At 52.3% G+C, this 22,750-nt stretch overlaps 2 protein-coding genes across 9 annotated transcripts in view; one reads left to right on the top strand and one right to left on the bottom strand.

Moving 5' to 3' along the window:
- CAND2 (cullin associated and neddylation dissociated 2 (putative)) overlaps positions 1 to 20,126 on the bottom strand; it is a 33,362-nt gene extending 13,236 nt beyond the window's left edge. The window contains exons 1-10 of one of the 2 annotated variants that reach the window (XM_053898430.1): positions 20,020 to 20,126; positions 14,933 to 15,076; positions 12,196 to 12,350; positions 11,381 to 11,504; positions 7,707 to 7,972; positions 6,209 to 6,314; positions 5,889 to 6,031; positions 3,557 to 3,849; positions 2,330 to 2,471; positions 496 to 1,998 (exon numbers count right to left, since the gene is read on the bottom strand). In XM_053898430.1, the coding sequence (XP_053754405.1) occupies positions 496 to 1,998; positions 2,330 to 2,471; positions 3,557 to 3,849; positions 5,889 to 6,031; positions 6,209 to 6,314; positions 7,707 to 7,972; positions 11,381 to 11,504; positions 12,196 to 12,350; positions 14,933 to 15,076; positions 20,020 to 20,087 (2,944 nt within the window). In that variant the 5' untranslated portion in view covers positions 20,088 to 20,126. Of the gene's footprint in view, positions 1 to 495; positions 1,999 to 2,329; positions 2,472 to 3,556; positions 3,850 to 5,888; positions 6,032 to 6,208; positions 6,315 to 7,706; positions 7,973 to 11,380; positions 11,505 to 12,195; positions 12,351 to 14,932; positions 15,077 to 18,958; positions 19,083 to 20,019 lie in introns of those variants that run through there. The other variant, XM_053898429.1, reaches the window with a different exon arrangement.
- TMEM40 (transmembrane protein 40) overlaps positions 20,127 to 22,750 on the top strand; it is a 79,947-nt gene continuing 77,323 nt past the window's right edge. For 6 of the 7 annotated variants that reach the window (XM_019433612.2, XM_019433617.2, XM_019433616.2 and 3 more), the window contains exons 1-2: positions 20,127 to 20,368; positions 20,507 to 20,667. In XM_019433612.2, the coding sequence (XP_019289157.1) occupies positions 20,127 to 20,368; positions 20,507 to 20,667 (403 nt within the window). The remainder of the gene's footprint in view (positions 20,369 to 20,506; positions 20,668 to 22,750) is intronic. The other variant, XM_019433621.2, reaches the window with a different exon arrangement.

The raw sequence follows: 22,750 nt of genomic DNA, 5'->3' as shown, positions 1-22,750 counted from the left end.
TTCCTCCCTGAGTTTCAGAGAGCCCTGACGTGCCCTTACCGAACCACACAAAACCTGCCCCTGGTTTTTGCTGGACCCTCCCCAAACCCTACGAGTATGGCCCCCGGTCCTACCTAGTCTATACTGACATTTGCTCCTGGCTCAAACAAACCCAAGAGAGCTGCACTCCCTGCAGGCCAAGAACTCCTTTTATTAACTTGTGCCTGGAGCATGAGGCTGCTGTCCACACCAAGGAGTATGAAGGCGGCATCATGAAAAACTTATTTTTTGTAGGGATGTATTAAGGATTCTGTCTCCTCTATCCCAGAGAGCCCCCAGGAGGGGGCCTACACGTCTCAGGAAACACTGTGTTTTTAATGGCTTCTCTGCCTTTGCCTTATCCACACCAAGACTCTTCAGATCTAGTCACTTGAATTAGCTCCCTGTGAGTGAGCCACTTGGGAGAAACTGCCCACCTCCGACCTGGACTGCCTTTGCCCACACCTGTGCCCCTACCTGCAGCAAGCTGCTTCCGGAATCGGGGCAGAAGGAATGGAGGGTTCACGAGGACCAGCTTGCCGATGCACTCAGCCACCACCCCCCGGGTGCCCTCCTCGGCACCCTCACAGCGCTGGAACAGCAGGGCCCAGATGTCCTCGGCGTAGGGCTTCAGGCTGTCGGGCTGGGCGGCCCCCAGGGCCTCCCTGAGCGAGTGCAACAGCAAGTACTGCCGCCGGGGCTCAGCCTCGATCTGCCCCAGCAGGAAGGGCAGGAAGTCAGGCAGGTTCCCGGCGCCCACGCGGCCCAGTGCATAGGAGGCGGCCGCCCTCACGTCCTCACTGGGTGACCCCAAGGCTTCCAGGAGCACTGCCTTCAGCTCCCGCTGGGGGCCTGGCCCGGCCACCTGGCCCACCTCAGCCAGTGACAGGAAAGCCAGGACCTTGACCCCTGTGCTCGAGTGGGGCGACCTGGCATCGCAGACCAGGCGGTTTGCCGTGCCTGCCGCCTCCTGGGGACAAGCGGCCGCAAGGGCTGCCACACACCGAGCCAGAGAGTGGAACACCTGCTTGTGCAGGCCCGGCCCGCCGTCCGCAGCCTGTTCGTAAACAGGCGCAGTGAGCATGCTGATGAGCTCCTCGTAGTCCACGCACGGGGGGCGCGTCCCCACCAGGGCCTGCAGGAAGCCTTCAGCAGCTGCCAGCACACTTGCTGGCAACAGGGGTGAGCGTAGCAACCGCAGCAGCTCTGAGAGCACAGGGCCACTGACCTTGGCCAAAGAGGCCGGCTGGGCCTGGGTCACCGTGGCAAGGAAGTCCACAGCCAGCTGAGCCACATGCATGTCGTTCTCACTGACCAGGGCAGGCAGCTCGGCCAGCACGGCCTGCACAGCACACGGAGGGAGGCTCAGTCCCTGGCTCTGGGTCAGGGCATCCAGGGCAGCCAGTGTGGCCAAGCGCAGCGCCCGTTGGTTCTTTCGCAGAAACGAGGCCAGAATGGGCAGTGCCTCAGCCACAATGGGCTGCAGGTCAAGCCGCAACGGGGACAAGGCCACCAGCGTCAGTGCCTTGACAGCAGGCAGCCGGGTGATCTCATTCCGCAGGCGGTCCAGAAGGAGCAATAGCGATGGCTGTAGGTCATCCCCAAGCCGGTCACCCAGGTGGGCCACGAGGTGGCCCATGCAGGCAATGGCGCGCTCCTTCACCTCCTGGTCCAGGTCAGTGGCACGGAGCCGTGCTAGGGTGGCTGCAGACATTTCTCCAACATATGGCTCAGGGTCCAGCGTCCGAGGCCTGTCCAGTGGCCACAGGGCCCGCACCAGCTCCTGGAGCACCAGCAGGGCCTCAGCTGCGATCTTGTAGAAAGGGTCAGCCACGCAGGCCATCACAGGTGGCAGGAGAGTCGGCAGGTGTGAATGGAAGGCCTCAGCTGGCTCTGTACTCAGCAGCCCCTGCAGGAAGGCCAGGGCATCCATCCGGATGGTGGAAGAGCTGGAACGGTCCGCCAGAGAGAAGACGATGCCTGCGGGGTGGGTGCAAAGGTTAGGGAGCCCCAGGCAATCTCTGGATATGGGTGGGGGGGGAGCACCGGCAGGCATGTGAGCTGGACCCAGGCCCCAGGGCTCTTATGTTGCAGATCCTGAAAAATCAGGGCTTGGCCAGGGCTGAGGGACACAAGGCCAGGAAACTCCCCTGAAACCAGAAAGAAGGGCCTGCACCCCAGCTTTGTTCTCACCGCTGGCAGTGGGGAGCCACCATAGGCTGCTGAACAGGTTACCCATGGGGATTGAGGCCTGGGGTCTGGGTTCTGGAAGAGCCCAGGCTGAGAGATACCTGGTTGTAGTCCATCCTACCTGCGACCAACACGGGCATGTGCTCTGCAAGGCTGCCAGGGAGGACGCCTGCCAGCTCAGTGAGGAGGCTGAAGCAGCCCTGGCGGGCCCTGACACTCCGATCCTTAAGCTGCCGCTGCAGGGCCTTGATCACGAGAGGCACCTGTGGGCAGTTTGAAGGAGAAACGTGACCACCCAGGAAACCAGGGCGTCCCACCGACCACTGGGGAGCTTTGCTGGGGCACATGCCCATGGAGGACCCCCAGTGTGAGAGGATCACTCCATCTCAAGCTTTCCATCACTCGCTCCATACACAGACCCTCTGTGGTAGGAACTATTCCTGGGCTCTTTACAGATAGGGAACAGGCAGAGAGAGGTTAAGTGACTTGCTCAAGGTCGCCTGGCAGTCTGGCTCTCACCCATACACTCCATAAGGGGGAAGCAAGGAGGCCCCTTTCCCTTCCCTGGGTAGATTCTCTCTCCAGAGGAGCCCATCTGTTCACTGAGCTTCAGATTCCAGTGAAGCAAAGACTCCCAGATCTCCATCTTCAACACCAGATTCGTGTGCTAACCGCCTGTCTGACCTCAACGTGGGCATCCGAGGACCTGGAACCTTAAATGTCCAGAATGGAACTCTAGATATTCCCTTCTCCACCAGGTCAAGGAACTGCAGCCCATGTTTTAGCCAGACCCTGGAACTCACATAGACACCTTCCTGTCCCTCACCCTTCACATCCAATTTGACATCAAGACCCAAATACTACTCCTCCAGTCTGACCACTCCTCTTGCCCCTACCCCCAGCCCGAAGCGCCATTCCTTTCACCTGGACAGCAGCAACGGCCTCCTGTTGGCCTCCAGCATCTATTCTTTCCCTCCCTGTGACAATTCATTTCCCACACAGCAACCAGAGTGAGCTCCTTCAAATGGGAATGGGATCCTGTAATTCCCCTCCTGTGGCTTCTAGGCTCTTAGAATAAAACTGAAACTCCTTCTTAGGGGGCTGGAAGCCCTATTTGGGTTGTCCATCTGCCCCTACCCTGTGTGGTCCAGGGGCCAGGCCTTCACCTGCCATGCTCCCCACTATACTCAGCACCTAACACAGGGCCAGACACACAGTGGGTGCTCAGTGCACACATCTCACTGGGTGGACAGATGGTGCGGTGGTGGAGGGATGGAAGGGTGAGCAGGGGGGAGGGTGAGTCATGAGTGCAGGAGCAAGGATGGGAGACAGGAGGAGGCATGCCCACCTGGCCACGCAGCATATGCAGGTTGCTGCCTGTTTGGGTGGGCTCCTCCATGGCCTCCAGCCACCCCTTTGGGGGCCGTGTCTGCCGCAGCAACACAATGTAAGCCCCGAAGACGTCAGCCTTGACATTCTCCTCGCGTTCCTTGAAGCGGTGGATGAGTGCAGGCGCCAGGGTGCAGTGGAAGTCAGACAGCAGGTCGGGCCGAGAGCCGATCAAGGCGGCCATGCACTTGGCCGCTGCCCGGCGCACCTTCCAGCTCATGTCATCATCATCACTGTACTCGTCCTCACTCTCTGGGGCATGAACAGGACACCCATGTGTCCTGGCCCCACTCAGGCTGTCTCGCAGGATGGGGAAGTGACAAGAGGGGGGCAGGGAGGAGGGAGTCAGGACTGTTTCATCTTTCAATTTTGATTTACACACTATTAGGAATGTTACCTGCCATTTAGTGAACACCTACTGCGTGCCAAACGTGGTGCCAAGCACTTCAGATCCACAACCTCATCTGAGCCTCACAACCATCTTGTAAGACAAGGATTATTTCACCCCTGTAGAAATGTGGAAACTGGGGGGAAACGGCTCACCCCAAGTTACATGAGCAGGGATACAGTTGGTGTTAAACCAGAATCCTCCCTTTGTCTCCAGACCCTTCATTGTTTTGCCTACATGAGGGACAAAACTAACTTCCAAGTCATCAGTGAGGGTTTAAGACAATCCATTTGGGGCACAAAACCCATCCTTTCGTTTCAGAACTGGCTGTGTGATGTTTCACTTGTTGGGATTCCAGAAACGACAGTTGACAGGGCCTCCCTTTGGCCTCCTCACTTCCTCCACCTCTGGCCCCAGCCTCTCAAGTCCGGATTTTGGCTTCCAAGCAGGACTACTAACAAGGAAAAGCTGTGTTTGTGTGACTTTCTACTCTTCAAGCTTTCTACTCTCCAAGTACAGACCTCATCAAGTATTTTACCACGCCTCAGGAATGAGGGTGCTTTGAGCCCCATTTTATAGATGACAAGAATAAGGCTCAGAGAGGGTGAGAGACTCTCCTGAGGACACACAGCTAGGAAACAATAGAGCTAACATTCAGGCCCACGAGGTCCACCCATACATCTGGAGAGACACACATGAGGCTAAGAAGGGGACAGTCCTAACTAGGGACAGTTAGTGTGTAACACACACAGACCCAGTGTGTTCTTTCTATCCGTGCCGCTCTGCAGATGACTCAGACTTTCAGAGCACTGACATCTGGAGAAGCCACAGTGGGCCATGTGGATGGTCCCATGGATGTGTCCTATCAGCACTGCAGATATCCTCGGATGGATCGTTGTTTGTTATCTCCACCCTATGCCACCCAGGAAGAAAAATCCATAGCTCCCTGCTACTGACAAGAAAATGCTCAACCTCCCTGGCTTGGCATTTGGGCTTCAAAACGCCTGTCCAACCTTGTCTCCTACCATCCCATCTCACCCTGAGTGAGATCAGGCCCTAAGTCCTTTGCCTCCATCAATGCCCTACAGGCCCAGGGCCATCAGTGACAGCTAGGACCATGGGCACGAACGGAAAAAAGCCACTGCGTCCATTCCCCATCCAGGTATCTCTCTCCCCCTGCCAGTACCTATCATTCCACTACTAGAGTTTCACTCTGCTGGGTGAAAGCTTCATCTCTTAGAAACTGTTACTAAGCAGGTACAGATATGGCAGCATAGAGGTGGAGACTGCAAGCCCAGTTTTGCCACTTCCTAGCTGTGTTATCGCAGGCAAATCTCTACTCTAAGTCTGGGTTTCCTTGTCTAAAAAATGGGGATAATAAGAGGCACCTGGGTGGCTTAGTCGGTTGAGCGTCTGACTTCGGCTCAGGTCATGATTTTGCTGGGTTTGTGAGTTTGATCCCCGCGTCGGGCTCTGTGCTGACAGCTCAGAGCCTGGAACCTCCTTCAGATTCTGTGTCTCCTCCTCTCTCTGCCCCTCCTATGCTCATGCTCTGTCTCTGTCTCTCAATAATAAACGTTAAAAAAAATTTTTTTTTAAATGGGGATAATAATAAACACCTGGTTTTCTAGGGTTATTAGAATGACCATGAAATGAAAATGCTCAGCACACCAGTAGATGCTCAATAAATGACAGGAATTACTATCATTACCTTGATCTGTGCAGAGGGTGGGGGCCTGTGGAATCCAGATTATGGAGGTCAGGGCTAGAGAGTGAGGAAGGCTTAAGACCACGGTGGAGGTGCCAGATGTGGTCTTGTCTCTGGCTGGGGGGCCGAGGGGGTGTCCCAGGAAAGCTGCACCCATTTCCGCCTTCTAGCCCCAGTGACCAGTTGGCCACCCACCTTGCTCACTGAATTCATTGTCTTCTGTCTCCATCTGCTCTTCATCCTCGTCACTGTCGTAGTTATAGTTGGGGTCATGCTTCATGTACTGGAGGCAGAGGCTGGTCACATTGGGCACATGAGGACCCATCTCCTTGGGGCATCTGTTGGGGTGGGAGTGGGGAGGCTCTGCTGGACAGGCAGGACAGGGTAGCAGGTGGGCCCGGTGGTGAGTCCTGAGATCTTAGTGCTTTGAGGCCAGCATCCTGTCCCACCCCTTCCCCACCAACTTCCCAAAGAAACCGTGGGCCCCCCTCTCCTGGCACCCGTACTGCACCTACTTTCTCAGGAAGGCCTCAAAGGCCTGGAGGCAGGACTCCCGGAGCTCATCGTCATCCAGGTTGCAGAATTCCTCCACCAGGGGCATCAGGCGGTCCAGGTGGGCCCCTAGAGAGCCAGGTGTATCACTGAGGGCAGGACAGACCTATCCCCAGGCTCCCTCAGCCCACAGCACTCAGCTAGTCCCTGCACCTGCAGCCCTGGCCACTGCAAACTCAACTCAGCAGCTTCAGAGTTGAGCAGATGTGGGTTCTAGCCTCGTCTCTGCCACCTATGACCTATGCAACCTTGGACACAGCACAACACTTCTCTGAGCTTCATCTACTCATCTTCCCAGTAGGGACAGCAATGCCTACCAGGCAGAGATTTTGTGAAGATTAATGACATGTTGCAGATAAAGAGCTCCACCTAAGTCTTGGCACAGGGGAGGCACTCAAGTAGCATCTGTTGTTGAAACTATTATTCATGCCCTCCTCTTATTTCCTGCACTAGGTTGTAGCCCTAGGTGGGAAAAACAGAAATGCAGGCACTGCCCTTATGCACCAGGCAAGAGGTGCCCACCTCTTTAAAGGGTTCTGTCCCAGCCCTTCTCCAGTCACACCCTTTCTCATTTTCCTGCCCAATTGACCATGAACCCTAGTCTGACCCTGTGCAGACATCCTTCTTGGGTTCATACTCCCAAGAGTGACCAACAGGTAGCTGTTGTTTGAGAGAGGATGTGGACAGAGCATGGACTTCAGCCTGTGTTCCCCATGTGTGTTCATAAAGTCCCCTGGAGTGAGAGAGCCAGAGAGGAAGGAGGGGTAGACCGTGGCCAACTCTACCCACACTGCCTTGTTCCAGCCCAGAACTCTGATGTGCTTGAAGATAAATTCAACCCCGACTGCAGGATTCCATTTCTATAAAGCTAACCTCTGGTGACAGAAAGCAGATCAGTGCTTGCCTGGAGTGGGGCAGAGGGAGGGTCGGACTGGAAAAGGGCACAGAGAAACTCTGGGGGGTGATGGAAATGTTCTGCACCTTTACTGTTGTAGTAATTTCACAGCTGTACACATAGGTCAAAACACACCTAATTGTACACTTTAGGTAGTGCAGTTTACTGTATGTACCTTATCCCCCAGTAAAAATTTTTAAAAATTCAAACCCAGCTTATAGATTGTTACTATAGCATATCTGTCAAAGTAGGACGATAGAACATATTGTATTTAAGTTTGGTGGCATGATTTATAATTACCAGGGAGACTCATAACAGGTAGGTAAGGCTCAGAAGCATGTGGAGCTCAGGGCCCACCCACTGCCTGTCAAGGTCCGCCCTCCCCCTTTGAGATGTTAGCCACGCTCCCTTACCTAGGAGGTGGCTGACACTCCGGCCCCACCCCTCTCCCCAGTTCCGACCCTGCCTGAGCCACACCCCCTTACCGAGGCTGCAGTCCGCCCCAGGCCCCGCGGCATCTCCCCACTTAGGCCCCGCCCCCTTACAGAGGGACTCCACCCCCTTACCGAGACGGTGGCCTGCCTGCCGGCCGACGCTACCCAAACACTGGATCAGAGTGCGGATCGCGGCGGGGCTGGCGGGCGCACGCGGGCCGGGCAGCCGATCCAGCAGGTGGTCAGCGAGCTCCACGAAGAGGTCGGTGCTGCAGGCGGCCGCCAGGTGGCCGAGTGCCCCGACTGCCCGCTTGCGCACAGCCAGGCGTGGGCTGCTCAGCTGCGGCAGCAGACAGTGCAGGAGGCTGGCGTGGAAGGCACCCAGAGGGGCGCCCAACCTGGGGAGTCGGAGAGGACGTCGGACGGGGCCCACCCAGAGGGCAACCTGGGCCAGGCAGCTCTCCTTCCCCCAATCCTCTCCTGACCTCCTCGCCAGAATTATGACAACCCAATTGGCCTTGGTATAAGGAAAGGCGCCCTGCAACTGTGTGGAGTAATTATTTATTCTTATTACACAAGAGAAGGAGAGGGGAGGGACTTTCTCAAGACCACTCAGCCAAGAAATACAAGGCCAGGAGTTGAATCCAGATGTCCAGGTTGCCAGCCTGGCCTGGGGAGAAGGCCTGATGGTAATAGAGTTTGGGTGTCTCCAGTGAGGCTGATTTCCTTGGGAGTCTGGGCTTTGCCTCTAGGCACACTCTCCAAATACCCTGACCATCCATCCCCTTTACTGAGATCACAGTGGTCTAAAACCTACCTCTGACCTGGTCACTCCTCTACCTAACTCCTTCAATGGCTCTCCAGTGCCCTTTGGATAAGCTGAGCTCTGAGATCAAGGCAAGAGGCAAAACCAGAGAATGCGCAGGTAGAATACAGCCCCTGCTCACTTCAGCAGCTTCTATCCTCACCTCCAAACAGGCCTGTGCATTTTCTGTCCCACACATATCCTGAGACCTTTTCTTCTCTCACTCCACACAAGCACATTGACCTCACGCTCTCATATCCAGGCCAGCTCGCTGGATTTCATTTATTTATTTGTTCACCTACAATGTCATAGGGCCTGTGCTGGGAGCTCAGGTGAGCCTAGGGCCTGCCTTCATGGAGTCTTTGGTTGAATGGGTGCCTCCCAGGCACTTCAGATTCAACATGCCCAAATGAACCCATCACCTTCTTCCCCACACACCTGCTCTTTGTTCCCAGAGTGCACCCCACCACAGCCAATGGCCCTATGTCTGGGCCCCCACTTAGTAAAGCCAAACGCCTGGGTGTCATCTTTGAGTCTTTGCCCCTGACCCACTCCAAGTCTATCTCCCTGTGGAGTCTATCTACTAAATATAACCTGAGTTCACCTACCTGCAGAAGCCTCCTAACCAGTCTCCTTGCCCATTCAACCCCTCCCATCTACCATGCACACTGCAGACAGGAAGAGGAGTCTGAAGCACACAAATATACACAAGGCATTCCTGGACCCCTGCCCTGACCTCCACCCCACTCCTCACACATTCAGTGTGATCTAAGCTCTTGCCCAGCCCTCTCCACATTACACCCGAGCGCCACACCTATGTTGTACAACCCCCAGGACCCCACGTCTTCTCCAGCCTCTGGGCCGAAGGCAGTCTCTCCTACCAGGGTCCCCTTTATGCCCACCCAATACTGGACAAGTCCTGCCCATCCTTGAAGGCTGAGCTAGCAGGACCCTCTCTAGGAAGGTTCCCTACCCCCATCCAGGTTAGGGGCTCCTCCTCTGAGCTCCTAAAGACTGCTCTTTTCCTTACTGTTATTCTTACTCCCCTTAGTTTATGTGTCTGTGAGCTCCTTCCTAGGAGTGCCCCAGACTCCTCCATCTCCACATTCCCAGTACCAGTTCAGCACCTGACATTTTTCTGGGTCGTGGAGTAGGTGCTCAAGTCTTGAAGGGTGAATGAATGGTTTTAAAATGTGCAATACAATTTAAAATACAGGCCCAACAAAAATAGACACTCAGATCAATGGAACAGAACAGAGAACCCAGAAATAGACCCACAAACATATGGCCAACTAATCTTTGACAAAGCAGAAAAGAATATCCAATGGAGTAAAGACAGTCTTTTCAGCAAGTGGTGCTGGGAAAACTGGACAGAGACATGAAAAATGAACCTGGACCACTTTCTTACACCATACACAAAAATAAACTCAAAACAGATGAAAGACCTAAAATGTAAGACAGGAAGCCATCAAAATCCTAGAGAAGAAAGCAGGCAAACACCTCTTTGACCTCGGCCGCAGCAACTTCTTACTCAACATGTTTCTGGAGGCAAGGGAAACAAAAGCAAAAATGAACTATTGGGACCTCATCAAAATAAAAAGCTTCTGCACAGCAAAGGAAACAATCAGCAAAACTAAAAGACAACCAACGGAATGGGAGACGATATTTACAAACGACACATCAGATAAAGGGTTAGAATCCAAAATCTTTAAAGAACTTATCCAACTCAACACCCAAAAAACAAATGATCCAGTGAAGAAATGGGCAGAAGACAGGAATAGACACTTCTCCAAAGAAGACATCCAGATGGCCAACCGGCACATGAAAAAATGCTCAACATCTCTCATCATCAGGGAAATACAAATCAAAACCACAATGAGATACCACCTCACACCTGTCAGAATGGCTAACATTAACAACTCAGGCCACAACAGATGTTGGCGAGGATGCGGAGAAAGAGGATCCCTTTTGCACTGCTGGTAGGAATGCAAACTGGGGCCGCCACTCCGGAAAACAGTATGGGGGTTCCTCAAAAAATTAAAAGTAGAACTACCCTACGACCCAGCAACTGCACTACTAGGTATTTTTCCAAGGGATACAGGTGTGCTGTTTCAAAGGGGCATATGCACCCCCATGTTTATAGCAGCACTATCAATAATAGCCAAAGTATGGAAAGAGCCCAAATGTCCATTGATGGGTGAATGGATAAAGATGTGGTATATATAAATATATATATATATACACATACACACAATGGAGTGTTACTCGGCAACCAAAAAGAATGAAATCTTGCCATTTGCAACTATGTGAATGGAACTAGAGGGTATTATGCTAAATGAAATTAGTCAGAGAAAGACAAATGTCATATGACTTCACTCATATGAGGACTTTAAGATACAAAACAGATGAACATAAGGGAAGGGAAGCAAAAATAATATAAAAAGAAGGAGGGGGACAAAACAGACTCTTAAATACAGAGAACAAACTGAGGGTTGCTAGAGGGGTTGTGGGTGGGAGGAGGGGCTAAATGGGTAACGAGCATTAAGGAAGACACTTGGGGTTAGCACTGGGTGTTATACATAGGGGATGAATCACTGGAATCTACTCCTGAAATCATAATTGCACTATATGCTAACCAACTTGGATGTAAATTAAAAATAAACAAACAAAGGCTCAGCTATATCACCCCAAAGAAGAAAAAGAGAAAGAAAGGGGTGAGAGAGAGGATGAACATATACAGGCTTCAGGGCTTGGAGAGACCTGAATTCAACCCCAGGTTCTGCCATTTACTGTTACCTTGGTGCTGACAGTGACTTTGGGCAGAGACAGAGACTACAGAATTGAGACGAAGGAGTTCTCCTTCCTAGGGCTGCCAGGACAAGTAAGGGACCCCAAGCACAGAGCCTGGTGTGCAGTGAGTGCCGGCTCTGTGGATTTGAGTGCCTCTCTGTCCCCTCGCCACCCTCTCCCGGTCTTCCTTGCCCAGGGTGGCCTCCTGTACCTGCTCAGCATGTCAGAGAGGATGTCCAGGGCTTCCAACTGCACAGCCACATCCTCTTGCTGAGCAATGGCACTGGTGAGCTGGCCGGTGATCTTCCGGCACACGTTGGTAGCCAGGCCAGAGCCTGCACGGAGCAAAAGCACAGCACAGTGAGGCTAGGGCTGGCCTCCACCTTTGGTCAGCCTTTGCTGTCATTATGTTCCTGAGCTCACATTCCTGAGAATCCTGCTGACCCTACGTGGTCCAAGGTTTGACCCAGAGTCTGAAAGAACTAAAGGGGGTGGCTAAGGAAGCTGAATTGATGGTTGACCTGTTGGCTGATTCACCCCATATCCAACACCTCTGCCTTCTACCTTCTAACTAAGGAGGCAGGAGAAGCTCCTTTCCTAGATGCACTTGCTCTTAGCAGGGGCCAAGTGACCATGTTTTGGGCAGTGAGCTATAGGTAGAAGACTTCTGAGGGCTTCTGGAGAAACATGTGCTTTCCTTATAAAAGACAAAAGACACAGGCAGAGACCTCACCCTGTCCTAATTGAGCTGCTAAATGAATTGCTACAAAAGTGGAATGGCTGATCCCTCCAGAATTATGTGAGAAAAGCAACGCTGTACTTCTTCAAGCTGTCATTAGATTTTGTTACTCGCAGCTAAAGCATTCCTGACACAGAGCCATGAAGTTAAACAGAGCTGGGTCTGAATTCTCTGCCACCTACTAGCTGGCTGGTCTTAGGTAAATCCCTTCAACTCTCTGAGCCCCAGTTTCTTAACTGTAAAGTAGCACAAATGATGATAGTGCCTAATCTCTGGGGCCTGGGTACCTGTGGCTGCAGGGGGGAGCTCCGACAGGACAGTCTTGAGGCCGATGCCAGCGATGTCTCGGAGCTGCTCCTTATCTGACCGCATGTTGGCACAGAGGGCATCCACGATGGTCTCCACCTGGTACTCCTTCACTTTGCCCACCAGAGGACCCAGGCTGAGTAGGGAGAGAGGGAGGGATGGGGTCCAAAAGCCCCAGGCTCAGCCTGAGTTACACTGCTCCTTAGGGTCCCCTCAGGCCCACAGGGCCACATGTGCTGAGGAAAAGGCTCCAGATCAACAGGGGACTCCCTATTTTGCCAGAAGGAGAGGCACCCTATTGCTCTGCCAACATCATTCCTGGCACCTCCCAAACCTGCACCACCTCCTGGGTTTTGCATCTCAGTGTATGGCCAAACCAGTGAACCCAGTAACCTCAGCTGGAAACCAAGGAACGCCTGAGAGCAGCAGTTCTCAAACTTGAGCGTGTATGAGAATCTACTGAAGGACTTGTTAAAACTGACTTCTGGGCCCACCCCAGATGTTCAGATTCAGAAGGTCTAGATGGGGCCTGAAAATTTACATTTCTAGTAAGTTCTCAGTAGATGCTGATACTGGTGGTCCAGGGACCACACTTCGAGAACCTCTGCCTTAGAGCATTGCTTTGCCTACTGTAGTCACAGATCAGCATCATGAGTGTCACCAGCATCACCTGGAACTTGTCAGAGATGCAGAATCTCAGGTCCTACCCCAGGGCTACTGAACCAGAATCTGCATTTCAACAAAGGCCCCAGGTGATTTGAATCCACATTGAATTTTAAAAATAGCTACACTAGACACACCAGTTCTCAGCCTTAACTGTGCATTGCCATCACCTGGGACCTTTAAAAAATTGTCACCTGGGTGCTAGCCCCAGAGAATCTGAGTTAATTGGTTTTCAGGTGTGGCCTGGACATTGGCAGGGTTTTTTTTTTGTTTTGTCTTTTTTTTTTTTTTTTTTAATTCCCTAGGTGATTCTACTGTGCCATTAAGGTTGAGAACCTCTGACCTAAATGAGTGGTTCTGAGATGTTGGTGTTCATTAGAATGCAGATTCCCAGGTGCTGCCTTCTCATCTGCCTACCTCAGCCTCCTCTCCCCACTCCTCCCAGTCCTGAATCTGAATCCCTAGGGAATACATAGCTTCAACAAGGGTCCCAGGATACTCCAATGCATACCAGTTTGCAAACCCTGGCTCTCTTGATGTTTTTCTCCATCAGTTCCTCCATCTAAGTAATCATAGGGTTCCCGTTTCCACCTCCCATAGTTCCTGATTGGGGTGCAGTGCCCTCAGGGGTGCTCTGGAAATTTATGGGGGCCTTTTTTGGTCATGGTAACTAATAAGATGTCGCTTCTGGCTTTTATTTTGGGGGTGGGGGGTGGCTGGGAAAGACAATATTGCAAAACAGAACATATTTCACATCCTGCTGGATGTGTTCTAACATCCCACTGGGCATTCGTATAGGAAAAAAAAGCCTTTCTATAATTATCTGAGTCCAAAATCTACTTTCAATTTACATATAAACACAAAGTACTTTTTATACTATTTTAATAGACTCTAAATTTTCCAAGCATATAATTGTGTAGGTAAATTAAAGGAAGACTGTACTTGGTTTTTTGGGAAACTACCAGGAGATGTTCACCGTTTCAGAAAATCTTGTCACTAAGAGCAACGCTGCTTGTGGTATCTGAGTCCCCAGCATCCATACCTGTCTCTACCTACCAGCTGCCATGGCACCCACAATGAGCCTACATTTAGAACAGGCTTCTCATGACTTTATCACTTCAGTCAATGGGCCCAAGCATTTACATACCGAACACATGCTACTGTGTTACTGGTTCTGCTACTGGGAAACCACCATCCACCCTATCTTATTGCTACTGCATGGCCAGAGGGATACTTCCAGACGACAAACATGACCACGTCATGTTCCTGCATAAAACTCTACTGAATTCCCTCTGCTCTTAGGATCAAATTGAAATTCATTAAGATGACCCAGAATGTCTGGGCTTAGCTCACAGAGTTCGAGAGGCAATGCCCCAATTCTCATTGACCCCTGCCATTCCTCAATCCTCCACCTACACACACGTGTGCCCTGCACATACCTCATCTTGCTTTTTTAGCTCTAAAGGTACTCTCCACGGTCTCAGGACTGTAACCTCATAGTGCCAAGGGGAAAGACTTTTGGGGCCCCCTCCCCTTCAGCTCTCACCACTCTTCTGCATGCCAACATGACCTTCCAGCTGCCAGCACATGCATCTGTACCTCAGGGCTTTCTCTGGCTGGAGGCGTCATGGAATACACAACCCTCCATGCTACCTTGGGAACAGCCTCAACAGGACTTGACAGCTGGCGGGTGGAACACTCCACAGGGCGTCCCCTACAACTGTGTCCCAAAGGCCCCCAGTAGGGTTAAGCTCCATCTGCCCACAGCAGTATCTTGCTTGATATTTCACACCTTATTGGTTTTCTTCCTTCCCTACCTCATTTTCCTATTCTCCTACTGGAGTTTTCTGAGATCACTTCCCAAATAAACTTACACTTGAATCCTTGTCACCGGGTCGACTTCTGGGGAAATCCAGACCACGGCACTGTCCACCTCCTCTGGGGCTTCAAGAGCTGCTCAGCAACTATTCTATCAGAAGCTGTACCCCACAGAGGCAATCCCTGGGGTTCTGTCACACCTGGCCTTGTCCCATCCATACCAAGGCCAAAACTCACCACTTGACGGCCAGGTTCTGCACCTCGCCATTCTTGTCCTCCAGGAGCCTGAGCAGCATCTTTACCACCTTGCGCTCACTGTCCTCGTCCAGCTGGATGGAGTCCTTCTGCAGCTCTGACATCAGGTCACTGGTGGCCATGAACCTGGGCATGAGGGCAGAGGAGGATTACTGAGCAGCTCCAGGCCCCCAGTAATTTGGGAGGTATCTCAGCGTTCCCCCAGAAGCAGACCTTGATACAAAGATTCAAGGGCAAGTAGATTATCTGCACTGTAGGCATGGTCGGGCTACAAGGAGACCCATGTGTAAGGCACCAGCTGCCACATGGTGGCAGACTATGAGTGGTACAGCACCCTGGCCAAATGCTGAGCGCTTTGAGGTTGGTGGCTCCTGCTTCTGCCATTTATGTAAATGTGAACTTGGGCATGTCACTTCACCTCTCAGAGCCCTAGTTTACCTGTCAGAAAAAAAAGGGGGGGATAAGAATAGCACCTGCCTTGCGGGGTTATATGGAAATTAAAATGAAAGAACGTATGTGATGGACTTAGCATACAATGAGCACTCAGTAAATAGTACTTCATTATAATGGCATGTTACATCATTCACCTCTCATTCATGCTAGAAGGTCGAACAGACACCTCTCTACCAGACAGGTGGAGTGGGGCTAGCCCTGCCCACCCCCACCTCAGAGAACCCACTCAGCCCCTGCCTTTAGACCAGTGGTTCTCAAACTCTAGCTGGCATCAGAATCACCCACAAGGCTTGTTAGACACTGCTGGGCCCCACCCCCAGGGTTTCTGGGATCAGGTCTGAGACGGGGCCCAAGAATTTTCATCTCTAACAAGTTCCTGGGGGTGGGGACCCTACCCTGAGAACTACTGCACTAGGCCATGCTGATGGGCCACAAGCACATCTTAGACACTAGTGTCAACAGCTGACCAGTCCACAGCCATGGCTCCCTGGTCCAGGGTGGGCATCAGAGCCACAGGTGGGCAGATCTGTGTAGCCTGATGCTGTGTCCCGGGGAATGAAAACTGCAGTGGGAGTCTTGAGTTGGAAGGCCATGAGCTGGGGCTGCAAGGGCATCATGGAGCACTGCTCCTGCCAGGATTAAGAAGGCAGAGCAGCCTTACACTGGCAGCCCTCGGCTGTGTCCACCTTGCAGATGTTTTTCAAAAATCTGATTTATCAGCATTTGGGAAACTGGGAAAGTTGATGTAAAAGTTGTGATTTCCAGATTCTCTTGAAAATAGAGTATTTGGATACAACTGGGCCAACATCCCCTGGTGACAATAACTGGCTGGTCAAGGCATGGCTGCCCTCATTAGGTAGGACACTCTCTCCAGTCCACCAGGTTCCCACCAGGCCCACTGCACCTGTTCACTGGCTCCTGCAGGCACTTATGAGGACAGGCTGGAGAAGGCCAGAGCGGCAAGGAGAGATGCGGCAAAGTCAGGGCCAGACGGTGGCAGCCCCAGAGAAAGCCTCCAGCTTTTGGTGACCCACCAGGCCACTCTGCCTCCTCACACCAGCCTTGCTTTTGGGCTTGAGCTTGCTCTGTTAACAAGAGCCTCCCCCACCCCTCCCAAGCCTCCTGTGGCAAAATTGATCACAGTCGGGATTCTAGCCTCATCTTTGCAGGTTCAGACCTGCTGCATGATGTCACAGGGAGGCCCCCAGCGCCCTGTTACCGGGAAGGCACTGGTCTTTGTCACTGCTGTTTATTTTTAACAGCTGGGATTAACCTCAAGCTGCTGAAAGGAAGGAGGCTGGGCTGGAGGCCAGGAGGGAGTGGCAGGACTGACTGTGCCCACCTCTGCGCCTCCTCATTGCAGATGCAGCCAAGGTAAGATGAAGGAGAAGGTTTGCAGTTGAGCCAGGCCAAGGCGTGGGGTAGACACATGCATTCCTAGGTCTGCCCGGCTGAGGGGACATTCCGAGATGGCAGCCAGGGTCTCTAAGCTGCATTTCTGCTGCAGTTCATGGTGACCCAGCTCATCCTGGAAACTGAAAGAATGTGTTCCTTTGCCCAAGATGAGCCTCCTGCCCCCCCTCTTTCTTCTCTGTTGAACTCCTATTCGACTGTCAAGGGCCCAGCTCAAATGGCCCAGCCTCAGGGATGACTCCTCTGACCACCGTGCCCTATCCCCAACCCACAGTCTCTAATCATGCTTGGCTCCCCTGGATAGATTTCTGTGAGAGCACTCTGCACTCCTCATCCTTCATTACAAGCTTGGTCGCCAGCATGTCTCCTCATTAGATTGTGAACTCACAAGGGCCCATCGTGTTCATCCCTGGGACTCCAGACCCAGCAAAGAATAGTTCTGGAGAGGGCCTGGAAGGCAGGGCGAGGGCAGGAGGGAAAGGAGGGAGAGAGCCAGCCCCTGACAGCCAAGCAGTGTGTGGAAACCCGAACTAAGAAACCAACCCTTCCGAGAGATGCCTCAGCATTTCAAACACCCCCGAGTTCCTGCAAATACCCGGCTCACAGAGAAAGAAAGCCGTATTGTGTACATGGATGTGGTGGTGGCAGTGGGGGATGTAAAGCATGTAATTTGGTAGATAAGAGCTTTAGCACTGAAGTCTGGCTTCATTTATTCTAGGTGAACTTAGGCAACTGACCCCTCTCTAGAGTCTCATTTTTCCCACCTATGAAAGGGGAATATTCTTTGCTCCACTTCATAACATCCTTGGGAGGTTTCAATAGGACAACCAGCTCTTCTCATGAGGCAGATGGGAAAACCAGGCTCAGAGGGGTTGTAGGAGCTGTCCAAGGACACACAGCAAGTTGGGAGGAGTCTCCGCCCACCAGTCAGGTCTCCCGGCTCCTCAACAATTACTATTATGTTTTCAAAAAATGATTTGGGAATTCCTGCAAGACCCCCCAGTTTATCCATCTGGCTGCTGGAGTCTGAGTGGGAACTGAGCAGCCTCCTGCCCAAAGAGGGACAACATGGATCAAAGGTTTCCTTCACCCTGCCTGGGACTCCCACTTGCTGTCGCCACCTGCCTCCAGAAGCCAGAGGACACAGTTTCAGTTTCATTCCAGAGAAATCCTAGAGGCAACTCAGCTGAAATACTCTGCCACATGGGCACCTGGACAGTTGGTCAGCAGGACCCAGCCTTCCTGGTATTCGGACTTTAAAAATAGACACCATCCTCATATGCTTGGGTGGTTTTAAGTGTTCTCAGGCAGAGCAGACTGAAAGGGCTTCTCTGGCTCTAGATGGCAGGGCCAACTCCCTCTCTTGGAAACTGGACCTGGGGCCCAAGAGACAGTGGTGCAAATCCCCTCGGCCACTAGCCGACTATGCGACCTTGGGCAAGTCACTTCACCTCGCCAAGCCTCTGAAGAACAGGAAAGACAATCATACCACCCAGGCAGAGGGGTGGACTGACTGAGACTGCACTGGACAGCACAGCAGGGAGCCTGGGATCCAGAAAACATTCACTGAGCACCTTCTGTGTACCTCAAACAGACTCTGGGATACAAAAAGGAAACACACAGGCCTGGCGCAGGGGCTAGAAGTGATGCAGTAGAAACATGGGGCGGGGAAGGCGCTGTGGGAGCCCAGGAGAGGTGCCCAACCCTGCCTGGGTGTCAGGAGGCATCCCAAAGAGGTGACAAAAGAGTAGGGGTGAGCCAGGTGAAAGGAGGAAAGAAAGGGGGTGGGGTTTACAAGTAAAGAGTGGGCAGAGGGCATGGCAGGTTTCTGATGTGCATAAGTAACGATTTATTAAGCACTTACCTGGTGCCAGCCACTAATCTAGGCATTGCACATGTTATTAACTCTTTTCATACACACACCAACCCTCTGAGGTGGGTTCTATTATCATCCCATCTTATAGAAACAGAAATTGAGGCTCAGAAGTCCACAGTCACACAGCCAGTAAGTGGCTGGGGCCAGGCTCTGAATCCAGCACTGTGTTCTAAAGCTCTACTCAGAGGCACTTGAGGGGTGCTGAGGATTGGGTGTCAGGAGAGGGCAGGAGCCAGACCAGGAGAACAGGGCCTCAATCTCCTCACCTGTCAGAGGGCTGGAATCAGATGGCCTTGCTGAGATATCAGTTTCTGGCTTAAGACTGACCTGGATTTGGACCCCACGTCCTCCACTTCATAGCTCTGTGACTGCGACTAGCCCCTTCATGACTCTGAGCCTCCATTTCCCTATCTGTAAACTGGGGATAAACTGACAGAATGTTCAATAAGTGGGTTATGTTGGTCTCTGTGGGCTCCTTTTAGCTCCCAGGGTCCAGAACTGGCTGTGTGACCAGGGCCAATCCCTTTGGCCTCCAGGGGCCTCAGTTTCCCCCTGAGGATGAGGGGGTTGGACGAGAGGTTTCCTCCTTTCTTTCCAGCTCTGTTCCTGTGTGGCTCAGAGATGTCTGGAGAAAGGGGAACAATGATAAGGGGAGTGGCACCCAAACCCTAAAAGCCCCCACCCCAACCATCACCTACCAGTGCCTGCAAAGCCACTCAGCCCAGCCCCCTCCTTAGGGCTGTGTCAGAGCAAGCCTGGGAGGGGAGGGGAGGAGAGAAGATGCCCTGATGAAGTGCAGGGAGGAGGCCTGGGATGACTCTGAAGAGAAGAGGGCGGTGCTGAGGGTATCCATGGAAAAGTCAGTCCCCGGGTCGTGGGCCCGACAAGGGACTGAGTTCCAGTGCCGGGAAGAAGAGGCAGGCGCTGGGATGCCCAAGGAGGGGCTGAGGGCTTCACCGTGGGTTGAAGCGGGGGGCCTGGGCGCATCAGCCACGGGGAGAGATGAGGGCTGGGCAGAGAAGGAGAGGAGGCAGAGGAAAGGTGCAGAGGGGCGGAGCCGGGGCTCCGCCGACCAGGGGACGGTGGCAGGGGTCGAAGCGCGCACGGTGGGAGATGAAGCTGGGACTGTAGAAAGGGCAGGGCAGCGACGCGGGAAACAGGGAAGCCGGGGAGGCGGACGCGGGGGTCAGGGGAGGGGTGGAGCTTTACGCGGGGAGAGGGACAGGGGCTGCACGCTCGTGGGGGATGGGCCGGCGCGACCAGAGGCGAAGAAGGCCCGGGTTTCAGTGGAAGGCGGAGAGACTGGGGGCCGGGCAGCGGGACGCACCTGAAGTCCTTGTCGCTGGACGTCATCTTCTCCAGGAGACTGGAGATGTGGAAGGCGGCGGTGCTCATGGTGGCTGCACGCCGCGGGGCCGGCCGGCGGGAGGGAATATGGCGGCGCGGGCGCCCCCTCCCCCGCCTCGCGGCGCGGGCTGCGCTCACCGGACAGAAATAGCAGCCCCCGCCCCGCCCTGGTGGCGCTGCGCTCGCGCCTGGGCCGGGGCCGCCGCGGCAGGCGGAAAGGGGCCTGTGAGAGGCTCTATGGTCTGCTCCCGGACACCAGCCACTGCTCTGTGCATGGCCCAGACCGACTTGCACACCTCCAGAGACGGGGAGCTCACCACCTTTCACCGGTAAACGCCTCCTGATTCCTATGGGTCCCGACTCTGGTTGCGTGGCACTCGCGTGGGATCAGAGAGTCTCAGGTTCAGATCCCAATTCTCCTGGCCAAATTACTTCACGTCTATGAGCCTCAGCTTTTTCATCTGTAGGCATTCAAGCAACAAGAGCTGCTATTGTGGGTCAAACCAACCAAAGCACTTCCACCCCCACCCTACTCCTCATGTGGCCTGCCTCAGAATCAGGCAGGAGCTGAAGAGTGTACCTAGTCACCAGGTCCCTTGCGTGCTATCTCCAATCTTCAGGCCACAGGGTCAGTTTCTTCATTTTATAGAGATGCAGCTAAGACCCAGAGAAGTGTAGAGACTTACTAAGTGTGGAACAGCCAATGGATCTGAGATGAAATCTGGACAGACCCTAAATCTTTCAATGTCTTGCGCAACAATCCTTCAATGAAGCTGCCCACACCTTCTTCAGTTAGGTACAAGCCCAGGGTTGGAGGATATGTAGGAGTAGGAGAGAGCCCTGTGCCTTTTTAAACAGCCAAGAGGCTGCTGGCTCTCAAGAAAGGGAGGCTCAACTGAGCACCTCGGTGGCTCAGTTGGTTGGGCATCCGAATTTGGCTCTGGTCATGATCTCTGCGTTTGTGGGTTCGAGGGCCCCGTAGGCCCCTTGGGGCTCTGCATCTGGAGGTGCAGAGCCTGCCTGGGATTCTCTCTCTCTCTCTCTCTCTCTCTCTCTCTCTCTCACCCTCTCTCTGTTCCTCATGCATTTATGCTCTCTTGCTCTCAAAATAAATAAGTAAACTTAAAAAAAAAAGAAAGAAAGAAAGGGAGTAGCATGTGCTTCAGAGCAAAACAACACTGCATTCAAATTCCTGCTAGGTTGCTTCCTGGCTGTGTGGCTTTGGGATAAAAACACAACTTCTCTGACCTATGTTTTTCTCCCTCATAAGATAAGGATTAAAAATATCTTTTTTAATAGAGATATTAAAAAGATATTTGGGGGCAGCTGGGTGGCTCTGTCAGTTGAGCCCCTGGCTCTTGATCTCGGCTCGGGTTGTGATCTCCATTGTTCATGGGAGTGAGCCTGTTAGGCTCTACGCTGACAGCCTTGGGATTCTCTCTCTCCCTCTCTCCCTGCACCTTCCCTGCTTCCCCCTTCCCCTCTTTCTCTCTCAAAATAAATTATATACATATATATATATATATGTATATATGTATGTGTATATATATATGTGTATGTATATATGTACGTATATATATATATATGTGTGTATATATGTACGTATATATATGTGTGTGTATATATGTACGTATATATATGTGTGTGTATATATGTACATATATATATATACGTATATATATACTTTTTTTTTTTTTTTTAAGAAAGTGCAAACAGTGGAGAGGAGGGGCAGAGGGAGAATCTCAAACAGGCTCCACATTCATTGTGGAGCCCAAGGTGGAGGTTGATCCCACAACCCTGGGATCATGAACCAAGCTGAAATCAAGAATCTGATGCTCAATCGACTGAACCACCCAGGTGCCCCCAAAATATCTTTATTTTATTATATGCTCATTGGGTAGCTGGTTTCTAGGACAGTGCTGTCTAGAGCAGAACTTTCTGGAATGTTGGAAATTTTCTTTGTCTGCACTATCCACTATGGTAGCTATTAGCCACAGGTGGCTATTGAGCACTTGAAATCTCACTAGTGTAACTAAAGAACTGAATTCTTAATACTATTTACTTTTAATGAATTTAAATTTATTTTTTATTTTTTTTTAATGTTTATTTATTTTTTTTTAATTTTTTTTTTAACGTTTATTTATTTTTGAGACAGAGAGAGATAGAGCATGAACAGGGGAGGGGCAGAGAGAGAGGGAGACACAGAATCGGAAGCAGGCTCCAGGCTCTGAGCCATCAGCCCAGAGCCGGACGCGGGGCTCGAACTCACGGACTGTGAGATCATGACCTGAGCTGAAGTCGGACGCTTAACCGACTGAGCCACCCAGGTGCCCCTTTAATGTTTATTTTTGAGAGACAGAGAGAGACAGAGTGCAAGCGGGGGAGGGGCAGAGAGAGGGAGACACAGAATCCAAGCAGGGTCCAGGCCCTGAGCGGCCAGCACAGAGCCCAACACGGGACTCGAACTCACGAACCATGAGATCATGACCTGAGCCAAAGTCAGACGCTTAACTGACTGAGCCACCCACGTGCCCCTGAATTTAAATTTAGCTACCTGTGGCTAGTGGCTACCATAGGGGCAAATGCAGTTCTAGACAGTAGGAACATAGCAGGGGCCTAGACACACAGCTCCTGACCCTTGAAGACCTTATATTCTAATGGAGGATATGAGTATTAAAAAAGTAAGTGATCACATCAGGAAAATAAGATCT

This window comes from Panthera pardus, unplaced genomic scaffold (genome assembly GCF_024362965.1).
Source record: "Panthera pardus isolate Hobbes unplaced genomic scaffold, ASM2436296v1 HiC_scaffold_8, whole genome shotgun sequence".
Taxonomy (NCBI): domain Eukaryota; kingdom Metazoa; phylum Chordata; class Mammalia; order Carnivora; family Felidae; genus Panthera; species Panthera pardus.
This window is presented reverse-complemented; position numbering and strand designations above follow the sequence as displayed.